The following is a 12,663-nucleotide window of genomic DNA, read 5'->3' as shown; positions in this document are numbered from 1 at the left end:
ATTAGATAGTAATCTCTGGGGATTTTCTGTTTTACATTGCCTGGAATTAGATTTGATGATTAAAAAAAAAAAATGACAGCCAGCTATCTAATTCTACCCTTCCCTCCCTTGCCCCCAACATCTTATCCCTGTCCTGAAGTCATGATGTCATGCATCTCCCCACCACCTGACATTACAGGCGAACATTTAAGGGAGACAAGGAAATGAACCATATTGTGACATTAGGGTGAACTAGCTGGCATTACAGAAGAGGAAGGAGCAAACAGACAGGATATTGAGGATTTTTTACAGTGGACGATGAAGTCTTCGGATTGGGCTAATAAATCTACTATTCAGGTAGGACCAGTAGTTCTTTTTTAAGCAGCACCTGCATGTAGGTCACAATGTGTGTCACAAAACTGAAATCGGTTACTTACAGGGTGCTTGGAAAGAATTGCTACAAGACCTTTTGATTTTGTTTTATGACAACTGCTGATGTAATCCAATGTTGCTTTGATGACACGTGATGGAAAATGAGGAGGATTAGGAGTGGGATCCAGATCCCTGGGGAAAAAAATGCAAACCTTTCAAAGCCTTGATGAGTCCCCAAACAAAAATCTTCTGTGAAAAGAAATATGAACAGATTGGACTGAAATACTGATTCATTTCTCAGCTGGGAGGAAACAAACTAACTTATACAGGGTGAGTCCTTTAAAAGAGGCCCCGTGGATACAGAGTACACATGTTCCACGGGGCCTCTTTTAAAAGACTAATGCTGTATTTAAATAGGTGTTTTAATATTACCTATTCTATATCCTATATTCTATATTCAGATATATTCTATATCTGAGACTCCAATATTTTGGCCACCTCATGAGAAGAGAAGACTCCCTGGAAAAGACCCTGATGTTGGGAAAGATAAGAGGGCACAAGGAGAAGGGGACGACAGAGGACGAGATGGTTGGACAGTGTTGTCGAAGCTACCAGCATGAGTTTGACCAAACTGTGGGAGGCAGTGGAAGACAGGAGTGCCTGGCGTGCTCTGGTCCATGGGGTCACGAAGAGTCAGACATGACTAAATGGCTAAACAACAACAACAACAATTCTATATCTCCTCTCTTTTTCTCTCTCTCTACTGCTGATCTAATCTGGATAACAGTTTATTGTCTAGGGACAATTTGCTGACTCACCACTGGGCTGAAAGTATAAAGACAGACTCCAGTTTTATTTCAAACATATGAGTGTGTACACCAAGTGCACACTGGGGAAATATGACTGCTTGCCTTTCTGTGTCCACATGCTGTAATGTGTGCATGAATATATTTCTATACACTGTGAACTAGAGAAAAGGAACTGAAGAATCATACTGTGCTAACACCCATAGAAATATCTATAAGCAAGACATTATTCACTGACAGACCACAAACTATTGTGGAACCACATGGTGCATTTTGTCACTGGTGAACAGACCTCAAAAGTTGCAAAGTAGGATCACAATTGCAGGGCAACGTTTGCTTCAAGTAAACATAAGAAATAAAATGACTCCAAGAGAGAGAAATCCATCAACTTTCTTTGCAGCATCAACAGTTCCTGCCTTCAAGCAGTTGGAGGAACACAGTCCTACCTGGAGGTACCCTAGTACCCAACAGGGAAGGCTTACTTTGGGGAAAATGGGCAGTTGAGACAAGAGCACTAACATAATTTCCTTCTGTACATACAAATATCAATATGATAAAGGTCATGCCATGACCCTGGACCCAGACTCCTGAGAGGCAGAGTCCTCCGGCAGCTGCAGTTCTCAGGAGATAGATCTACTCTCTGGTTCTTCCCTTGTGGGTCTGTAGACACAGGAGGCTACCCTGATCCCCCCAATGAGAGACCTCTGCCACTAGATTCTTAAGGCTGATCCACAAAATCCTTGGGTGAGCAACAGAGATCCCCACAGCTGGAAACCCAATTACTCTGAAGGAGCTAGAGTGGAAGGCACCTGCCATTCAATCAGCCAGGAGGCAGCACTAAGTGGATGGGCATCCAGTTGCTCTGCACTGAAACAACTTGAATGTTTGGATTCACCTACAGGAGCACTATCCATGGTTCTGAACCCACACCCTGGTCTCCTTCCAAGTTGCCTTGCAACCAGGAGCTTCTAGCCTCTGCTTCTTTGAGCCATCACCTTTCCTCAGCGGTGGGCATCCCCATTAACTACAAGTGAATTTTATGACCTATTGCTATGTGTAGGTTCATGAGATTAACAGATTTTCCTGTTCTTAAGGTACTATTACTAACTCACCACTTTCTCAAATAGAAAACAGACCATCAGACCACTACATACCATCCCCATTTCTTAAATATTTGCTTACAAAGGTTAAATAACCAACATGTGTTATAATCGGTAGGATGGGAAACTGTACCCTGTAAATCTCGTTAGATCAGAATCTTCTTGTGCTGCGATACCAACTGACTCATGCAGTGTCATCAATACCTCCACTACAATCTCTGGTAAATTACTATGAAATAAACTGTCAATCAGCTGTAAAAACAAAACAACACAACACAGGTTTAGTTTTATTTTAAATATGAAATACAATACAAGGCTGGTTATTACACAGCCTGTCAGTTTCCATGCTGATGTTATATTCAAAAGTATTAAACTCAGAAACTGGATAGTTTACCTACTTGCCCACCACTGTGTGTATGATCTCCTCCTCATTATTACTATTACTTTGTTTATGAATTGCTTCCTATGAAGGAGGAGGTTCTTTAAAGCAATACTCTGTCTGATGCATGAACAGGGGGCACCTTCCATTTCTCCCCAAGAGCAACAACCTACCCCAGCAAAGCATCCTTAAAACAAACTGGGAGGAAAGTTCATTTAAGGCAACTTTCCCACTGGGGGTGGATGGCACAGATTAACATTTATCCCAAATTCCAATAATCATCTCTTTAAGCGCCTCCTTTTCAAAAAGGCAAAAGCCCTTAAAACCAAGAGTTGAGGATGCCCTTAGATTGTTCTCCTGCACCATCTGGTGGCTAATCAGCAAACTGCTTTTGGTTCCTACAGACAGCACCACATTTGTTGCTTTCTCCCATCAATTAAGCTCCTTGGGGTGATTCAGACCTCAGCCATCTAAAATGGGGGGGGGGGGGGATCCATATGAAAATATGCCTGCCCTCATCTCAACTACGGCCAGGATTAACAGGGTTTAGAGCTGCACAGTTACTGGAATCCAAGATGGATATTCTTGGCTGCTCGTGAAAGGTTGGTTCAGAGTCAGAGCTGCTTGTTACTGAATAGCACACTGCTGCATGGCTTCTAAACAGTCTCACATGCTTTTCCATCTTTGTTGGTAGCATGTTTCCCTGAAGGAGCCATTGAGGAGAGGAATTGAGGGGAGGGGAAGAGTTAGAAAAACTAAGTTGGGGAAGGAAGGCCTGAGCTATGAAGCAGAAAAATGAGAAGAGGAATGTATCTTCTGCAAGGCAGGAAGTGAATACAAAAGAGCTAGCAGAGCTAGCGGGAAGAGGGGGCTAAGTCAAAAGCCTTACTGGCTTCTGTGCAATGGGAAGGGACACAAACCCCAGTAAGCGGTGGATGCCTCTTAAGCCAAACAGCAGAACACATAGCATTTTAGTCTAGGAATTCCAACAAGTTTATTAAAAAAGTACCTGTTTTCCTAACCAGTTGTCATCTTTCAGCCTCTCATAGACTTCATGAGCTGTCTTTTTCTTTTGCGCAAACTCACCATCTTCATGATTTTCATAGGCAAAATAAGGGAGGATGTTGACAAGTATTTTGGGGAAACAATGTGCCAAGAGCTGTTGCGTCTCTCTTTCAATCTTGTTAGCAATGGATGTAACCTCTTCAAACTGTTGCTTAACAACCAGTTGTGGAATCAAAACTTTGTAGCAGGATCTAAAATTAAGGATTTTCTTTAATTATGGCAAAACAATTGAGGGGGAAATTACACTTCAAGTATAGTATACAGTGCAAGCTACAACAGAATCCAACAACTGCATTCTTATGACAAATTATTCTTGAAAAGTTCATTTGATCATCTATTTCTAATTAGCTAGGTAAAGATAAAGGGACCCCTGACCATTAGGTCCAGTCATGGCCGACTCTGGGGTTGCGGCACTCATCTCGCTTTATTGGCTGAGAGAGCCGGCGTACAGGTCATGTGGCCAGTATGACTAAGCCCCTTCTGGCAAACCAGAGCAGCGCATGGAAACGCCGTTTACCTTCCCGCTGGAGAGGTACCTATTTATCTACTTGCACTTTGGAGTGCTTTCGAACTGCTAAGTTGGCAGGAGCAGGGACCAAGCAATGGGAGCTCACCCCATGGCGGGGATTCGAACCGCTGACCTTCTGATCAGCAAGTCCTAGGCTCTGTGGTTTAACCCATAGCGCCACCCGCGTCCCTTCTAATTAGCTACTGACCAGTTAATTGCAGCAAGAGCATAGTTTAATTTATGAAGGGTATTCCAAAATATTGGTCTTTTAACTCAAAAACTATGCACCTTTCTGAGAATATGCTGCTTCAACCAATAAAACACAAAATGTGGCACCTGGCATATCGCTACAAAATATTTTGTGTGTTTCCAGATAATTAGTGGGGGAATCACACAAACATAATTTAGAAGCATACCTGTAGAACTCGTCCAAAGTACGGTAATTCAATAATATATATGGAAAATCCGGAAGGCTGTAGCTGCAGTTCAGCCATTGGTGAACAAGATAATCTAAGTGTGTATTCATGAAATCTTCCACACTTCTGTATCCAAGAGTACCAGGAATTCTTTCCAACACCTACATTCGAAAAAAGGGCAATTCCAAATGAGACCACCACTGGTAGTAACTATAACCACTCATAGTGGCTTCGTTCACATATTCCTAATTTGGGTGTAATGCTAAGCCAAGGAATGTGGTTTGTTTCCTCCACAAAGTAGGAGGAAAGAGTAAAAGATGTGATCACAGTAAACCATTAACTATTGTTCACTGTGATGTGTGAATGACGGCAGTGTCTATGAACTAAAGGTCCTATCAGGAATTAACACTATGGAGAAAAACGAGTAGTGGCTCAGACTTATTTATGACAACCATTTTATACAGAACCACAAAACCATGGACATTTTTATGGGTTCAAATCTAAGTAATATGGAAATTCTTTGAAAACTGTTTGAAGTTTTTTTAAGCCCTGCATGTTCATTTAGAGTTTTTAGAGTGCTTTCCCATACCTTCCTTACAAGGTGAGGCTCTAATCCATTCTCTTTTACACACTGGAAAACTGCAAACAGTGCCTGCTTTTCACACACAGGACTGCAGCGTAAAATCATCGTTATTAACATAAGAAGAACTGATTTTCTATTATACTCTTCATCAGGAAGATTCTCTTGGTTCACAGAGCCATGTGCCTGTAAGAAGAAAACACTGAATGAAGACGAACTTTTAATATATTTAAGTGATAGATGTAATTTAAAAATTCCCTCAACCATTTATATTTTATTAAAATATGATCCTGAAATTGAGAAGTAAGAAATAATCCAATAGGTCTACTTTGCAGCAATCATTTTTATGTTTTCCTACTGGAAGTTTACGGGCCCCATGCAAAACCTAAGCATGATTTCCCCCTTACGCTTAACCCACACATACCAATTAAATGAGATAAGAGCACCATTATTTTTGAGTGAAGCAAACACTCAAGACCCCTATTCCAGGAAAGCTTGCAGAGTAAAGCTGTGTTAAAATTGTAGAGATAAATACAATAGTTTATCTGATGAAATTAAAGGCCACAACAAAAAGGAACATTTAATCACAGAAAAAAGGTACAAGAGGGGTTCAGCACAACAAATCTGAAATGTTTAACACAAAGTAGACTAATAATATTAATCATAATAATAAACCTTAGCATTACTCTTAAACGTGATAGCTCTTTTCCAGCACAACTACTGTGCCCACCATGTCATCAATGAAACAACTTCATTTAAGTCACTATGTAGCCTGTGCACCTGGCAAGTGAATGGAAATATGTTCATTTTATTGTATTACCTAGTTGGCAGATTAATTAGAAGCAAAGACTTAAAAACAGGCAAATCCAACTAAACTTCAGTGGATTTGGGGGGAAACGGTTAAAAAGGACACCCAGCAACAACTTCCAATGAATAAGAGAAAATGTTACAGTGGAAATGTGTATGTGTGCTGGGGGGGGGGGTGTATTACCAGTTTCTTTGTTCCTTCTTGAACTGTGAGATACAAGTTCTCAAAAGCCCTTTGCTGGAGCTTCAATGGAAGAGCACTCAGTAAGCCAGTTGAATCTCTCAGCTTCACATCTTGAAACAAACTTAGCATCAAGCAGGGAGAAAAATAAAATTAGAATAATTTACAACATTCTCTGTTTTCTAAAATAAAGCCTTAAAGGTATTTAATTTTGAGAACCCTTCTGTGGTTCTTGGGGGTGCCCCCCTATGTTTGTGATTAAGCAACCGTCACTTTGAATCCCTTCCCAGAGGGAATGAGTTTGCATAGCAAAAAGAAAAAGCCAAGGGGCCTCCATCAAAGATATACACCTCATAGTCCAGCTGTTTAAGAGCTATCTCCCATCATTTTCTTTAAAGGTTTCTTGTAAACTCTTGAACTAGATATTTGGCATTTTGTCAATAGTATCTATTTCTCTTGCAGTTAGCAACAAAATTAGGAGAGGTAGAAGCTGGATATCCAGTCCTACCATAAACTTCTTCTACTTCTACTTGTATGTCTTTCTGGGAGATGGTAAAGAAAAAACGCTAAGCAATTCTGAATGTGTAACTTTTGTATACTACCTTTATGTCAAATAATTAAACTACAAAGGCATACCTGCTTATTGATTTAGCTGCAATCATGCAAACTTGAAAACTGCTATCTGCAAGGAAGTGGGGGAAAGCATCACTCACAGGGAGTTCTTCACCATTAACATCAAGCACAGCCCACTTTGAATGAGGATCAACCTGGTGAGGGGAAAGAGAGAAAATGTTAACACTACATTTTTAGGGAACTTGGGAAAGCCAACAAAAACCTTTTGTTTAAATATTTCTAGCTATTGACTTACCTGAAGTAAGGCTTTCATACAATTCACTAAGGCAATTCTTACAGGAGCTGTGTATTTTCCTTTATTTGCTAATTGCCTGGAACAAACAATATTTTATGATAAACTTCAAAGAGGCAAAAAAGTCTATACTTTTGGCAGATCACTCAGAATAAGAAAGAAAAAAAGTATTTCTTTCCATGCTTCAAAACTTCTTGGCTAGTTTTTAATTTATGCAGAGTTCAAGAACTGATAATATGAACAACAACTTTCTGATCAAGCTAATGTTGCCTGCTGCTTCCTTCCTGAAAGCAAAGTGTTCTTGTCTAAACTAAACATTCATTCCTTACACCATTCACAACTAATACACATTACGCTGAGGGCACTTAAGACTAGTATACTTTGAGAAATCTTATAAAATTTTATAAATATAAATACAGTTAAAAAAATAGAGCATATCCTTGGAAACCAGATTGGAGGCACTGGAAGAACAAACATAAGTATTTCATATAGAAATAACATACATACGTCATAAAAAATATGGAAGAGTCTGCTCAATCAATAAGACTGTTGATACTTACCATGAACAGGATTTCTTGAGCCTATACACAGTGGTGCCTCGCAAGACGAAATTAATCCGTTCCGCGAGTCTCTTCGTCTTGCGGTTTCTTCGTCTTGCGAAGCACGGCTATTAGCAGCTTAGCGGCTATTAGCGGCTATTAACGGCTTAGCGGCTTAGCAGCTATTAACGGCTTAGCGGCTTTAAGAAAAAGGAAACAAACTCGCAAGAACTCGCAAGACGTTTCGTCTTGCAAAGCAAGCCCATAGGGAAATTCGTCTTGCGGAACGACTCAAAAAACGGAAAACTCTTTCGTCTAGCGAGTTTTTCGTCTAGCGAGTTTTTCGTCTTGCGGGGCACTACTGTAAGCTGATGCCAAGGATAGTATTTAGCTCCCTCTAGCAGTCACAGGCAAAATTGCAAGTTGGAAGAATTTAACTGAACTCTTCCCTCCCTTGCAAGTCTGGGTTTTTTTTATTGCAACAAACCAAAGAAGGAAAATCAGACCCAAACAGCAAAAGGAAACAAAGAGACTCTGAAATCAGACCAAAAAAATGTATATACAAGCCAGAACCCAAGCTACAGGCAGCAAAAACAAAACAAAACAGTAAGACAGGGCAAAACATCAGTTTATATATGTCCAAGAAATCCCTTTCATGATAACTACTTATGCTTACTGATCCAAGAAGGGTGGTGGGAGGGAGCAAATGCAAAAGACCATGTGATCCAACACTTGGCAATTGCTACAGCTGACAAGTTTATGACCATGAAATTAACTGCATGTGAAAATATGCTTATCATACCAAAATGCTGCAACAACAGTTAAAAGTGGACCCAGGGCTTCAGTATTTGTTCTGGCAGTACCCAAGGCGGTCACCATAGGAAGGAGATTATATAAAATTGCTGAGCAAACTTCTTGATCTCGACGGTAAAAGGGACATATATCCCTGTAGGAAAAAAGAGAAACATTGAGAAAATGTATCTGCAAAATATCAATGTCACAGTTATTTCATTAAAAACAAGATTCTCTTACGAAAGAGGCTTGAGAAGGGAGACAAGGTGGTCATCTGGCAAGGGGTTTTCCTCACTGGGGAGTTCCTTCAACAAGACTAAGTACTAGAACGAAACACATTTTTAAAAAGCTTTTCTAATGCTTTTATTCATTTATATTAAACATTTTAAATTCCATATATATTAGGCTGCATACTTGTACATTCATGCTTGGTTTATAGGTTTTTCATATATTTTAACGTAGAACAAAGCTTATTACTGTCTAAAATCACACAGCAGCAGAATTGTTTATAAAACGCCTACATGATGTTAAGGTTTCAAGATCCTCCACCTGTTGCTAGAACAGTTAGCCAAAGACTACTTAACACACAGCAGAGTGACTTTTCATACTCACTACATGCAGATGCTGCGGCTTAATATAATCAAACATGTTTTCCTCAATTAGCATCAAGAGTTTCTTCCAAATTTCAGACGCTCTAAAGCAAACAGTTTGCACTGGGGTTGCTGTGGCAGCTATACACAAGAACTTTAAAGTATCAAGGAGCAACAAGTCCTGCTTTGCCAAATGTTCTTCTGACAATGGGCTTATGGCACCTGCACATAAAACAGTGTAGCGTTAAATAAAAAAAATAAGACATGAACTTCCAAACATTCAGCGGATATATGCCAGGAAGCCATAACTACTAGTTTCCTGGCAGACATACCCAAGTATCTGAAGGCACACGTAGACATATGCAGCAGTAAATTAGTGTTCCTGGACTAGGGATGGACAAATCAATCAAAATCGTATCTCTATCAATTTTACATGTGCTCGGTGGTAAATCCATTGTGACACATTTATGCACTAATCGTAGATTATATTTTTAATTCCTTGTGAAAAACCATGTTTAAATCAGCATTTTATCAAAAAATCTAATTAGATCCATATGTTTAGAAATAAATTCATTGAGAAAATGTATCTTACCAACACACAGAGAGACAAACACAATTTTTGAGCTGAGAACTATATTGCAGACCAAACTAAGTTGTCCTCTATTCCTAACCTGGGCAGCTACATAGAGAGTAAAGGAATTCTAAAGCAGTTATACCAGCAACTGGGTCAAAAAGGAAACTGCAGTATCAGCATTTGCTAAAGTATGAGCACATTATGCAAGTCTGGTAGGGCTAGGAAACTTAGTGTTTAATACCAGCCTTGACACAGATTGTGTGTCTTTGAGAAAAAGACAAATTCTGTCCTAGTTGTCTGTGTACTGTGATTACACTGGAAGAGCAGGGTTTAAGTCCTTCCCCAGTCACCTCTATATTCTGGAAAAAATATCAGTCAGCATATGTAGGAAAAAAACAACTTTGAAGGTGGCTTTTGAACCTCTGATGTATTTCTAGAGGAAGACAATTTAAATACAGGAACACATACACACACACACACACACACACCCATTTCCACAGGGGTTGCCCCCTTTACTTGCCACTTCCAGGTTTGCAGTGATGCACACGAGCAAAGTTGCACAGGCTTTGAAACATGTAAAATGGTTGTTGGAATGGTACCCTCAAAAACTTTTAAAACCATTTAGTTATCACAAAACGATACAGAAAGCAATTTAAAGATACCTGTCAAAGTTTGCAACTCTCCACCCTCATTTACATCACCAGCTTCAGCAGAGCGATCATCAAAAAGATCTGATGTGGTTGGATTTTCTCCTTCCATCCTACTCTCTTCCAGATCATCTTCCATTAAATCCACTTCTCCAGCTTCACTTATCCGCCCAGTAGAAAACATCTAAGAGAAGTTATTTATTTGGAATTCTTTAATAGCATCTTTCTTACAATAAACTCAAGTTACTTTATAGAAAAAGCTTAAAATTCTCTTAACTGTGTACGTTTCAGTATATAAAAACTGCACCACCTGTATACAAACCAGAAAAATGTGACTTCTGATTGTTCCGGTAAATGTGGCATCGCTGTCCTGTGGAAGATCACTGTTTGATACTGCTTAGTTCCTTATGGGGCTGGGACTTTTACTGAGGAGGACCTCCATTTCACTTTGTAATTTGTAATTTAAGTAAAACAGAGAGACAAAACTCACAACTGAGGAGTCCAGATTGACCTCAGCTGGCAGAGAAATTTATTCAAGAAAAATACTCCCTCGGCTACACAAATCTCAAGCTATTCAGAGATTAGAGATCCACACCAATGTCTCTGTAACTGATCCAGAAGCCCACTGTATTGTATTATTGTTAACGTGAGAGTTACAGTCATGGAAGATAATGGACAATTTCACATTTGTCAAACCTAATGGTATACAACACTCATTCAGCCTTAATTTTTACTGTCTCTCTAGAAGAAATAGAGAGATTCAAGCAATAACCCCAAGATGGTTCAGCTTAGCCAGAAGGGAGCATAGCAGTGCAGTGCTAGCAGTGGCTTGGCCCCCGCCATTAATAACAGGGGTGCCAAAGGTAGGGCAGAGTTGAAGGAGAAGGAAGATAAACTAGCAAGGGGAAAGAGAAACAACAGAGAAAGTAAGTGTGAAGCAGGATACATGCAACACTGGTGTTTAATGGCGGAGCGGGGGGGGGGGGAGCATTGCAATGTACATAGAGCAAATTGGTTTGGCTATATTCTTCACTCTCAATAGGCATAAGAAAAGGTCAAACCCAGCATGTTTTGTCTGTCTTTCAAGTGAAATATCTGCTTATGTTATACACTTTTTGTTGTCCAAAATAAACTGTGATGAGGAAGTCATGCCATACACTATAACTACTCACCAGATGTTTGCAAATGTCTACAAGATCATTCATCAGTTTTGAGGTTAACAAATGCAAGAAAATTCCAGACAGGATCTTTCTTGGGCTGTTCTGTCAAAACAAACCCAATATATACTAATTATCGAACACATCCCCCAAAACAGGATTTAATCACTTTAACTAGGCATGGAAACATAACCAACCACTTTAAAACTAAGTAAAATTAGCTACTGCTAATTTTGAAACTGAACTAATAAAAATTATGTGTGCATACATACACCTGTACATGATTACAAATTATTAAACTGATTGGAGAAATAGGTTTGCTGCAAAAGGGACCTAACTAGCTTAAAGTACAAGGATTTCAGCATTTCTTAATTGTGGCATGGACTGAAAGATCGACAAGTGTCTTACCTGCTTACAATTACATGCGCAACTAATACACTGTCCTATTAACGTCCTTAATGAAACGATCCTAGAATCTTCATTTAGCTTGTTTTTTGACTGATAAATAGTTTCTCCCACATAATGAATAAGAGACTGTGCAAATTAAAAAAAATAAATGCAAAGAATTAAGGAACTGTCTCAGATATATATTGCTTTTATCGCATTCCATCCACATTCAAGTCTAATCATGCTAAAGAAACTTTCAGCTTTTGCTAAGGCAATCAACCATACAAAGATGAGTAACTTTGTCTCTACTAACATTTCCTGACATCATTTATTTTCCTATTCCTTGTATTTCTCGCTTTTTTCACAAAAGTGTCTCAAAGCTACTAATAATGTAAAAATAAGCATTAATCAACTTGTAAAATAAGTGACAAGGAACTTAAATGTAAAAAATAAAAATATATGCTTCCACCACTGTTAAGATATTTCTCTTGCTTGGAAACCAGAAATTTAGTGTATTCCTTAAAACACAAAAAAGCCTTACCTTGGCTTTATGAAACAGCTTTGATTTGCGTGCTTCTTCTTCCGTCAGTATGCCAGCATAGCAGTAGCAGCCAAGAACACCAGTCAGGAGGCTGACACAACGTACTAGGATTATTGCAGATGCAACCTTCAAGTCAAACACAAAAATACATGCTAAGCTTTGCATCTGAATAGTTACTAATACTTATATAAAGTTCAGAATACAGTGGTACCTTGGGTTACAAACACTTTGGGTTACAGATTCCGCTAACCCAGAAGTAGTACCTCAGGTTAAGAACTCTGGTCCAGGATGAGAACAAAAATCGCATGGCGGCGGCACGGGAGGCCCCATTAGCTAAAGTGGTACCTCAGGTTAATAACAGTTTCAGGTTAAGAATGG

The 12,663-nt window shown here is 39.3% G+C and overlaps 1 protein-coding gene across 3 annotated transcripts in view; it reads right to left on the bottom strand.

Annotated features, from left to right (window-relative positions):
* The window catches only part of ATM (ATM serine/threonine kinase), a 54,418-nt gene that overhangs the window by 26,976 nt on the left and 14,779 nt on the right, over positions 1 to 12,663 (bottom strand). Inside the window, exons 14-28 of one of the 3 annotated variants that reach the window (XM_081001705.1) lie at positions 12,286 to 12,411; positions 11,766 to 11,891; positions 11,373 to 11,462; positions 10,216 to 10,384; positions 9,002 to 9,201; positions 8,630 to 8,712; positions 8,400 to 8,543; positions 7,062 to 7,137; positions 6,830 to 6,960; positions 6,197 to 6,317; positions 5,215 to 5,391; positions 4,626 to 4,786; positions 3,646 to 3,892; positions 2,391 to 2,509; positions 417 to 543 (exon numbers count right to left, since the gene is read on the bottom strand). In XM_081001705.1, coding sequence (XP_080857831.1) covers positions 417 to 543; positions 2,391 to 2,509; positions 3,646 to 3,892; positions 4,626 to 4,786; positions 5,215 to 5,391; positions 6,197 to 6,317; positions 6,830 to 6,960; positions 7,062 to 7,137; positions 8,400 to 8,543; positions 8,630 to 8,712; positions 9,002 to 9,201; positions 10,216 to 10,384; positions 11,373 to 11,462; positions 11,766 to 11,891; positions 12,286 to 12,411 — 2,097 coding nt within the window. The remainder of the gene's footprint in view (positions 1 to 416; positions 544 to 2,390; positions 2,510 to 3,645; positions 3,893 to 4,625; positions 4,787 to 5,214; positions 5,392 to 6,196; positions 6,318 to 6,829; positions 6,961 to 7,061; positions 7,138 to 8,399; positions 8,544 to 8,629; positions 8,713 to 9,001; positions 9,202 to 10,215; positions 10,385 to 11,372; positions 11,463 to 11,765; positions 11,892 to 12,285; positions 12,412 to 12,663) is intronic. The other 2 variants (XR_013985097.1, XM_081001706.1) reach the window with 2 other exon arrangements.

The sequence above is a fragment of the Podarcis pityusensis genome, assembly GCF_964106645.2.
Source record: "Podarcis pityusensis genome assembly, chromosome: 4".
NCBI lineage: Eukaryota > Metazoa > Chordata > Lepidosauria > Squamata > Lacertidae > Podarcis > Podarcis pityusensis.
This window is presented reverse-complemented; position numbering and strand designations above follow the sequence as displayed.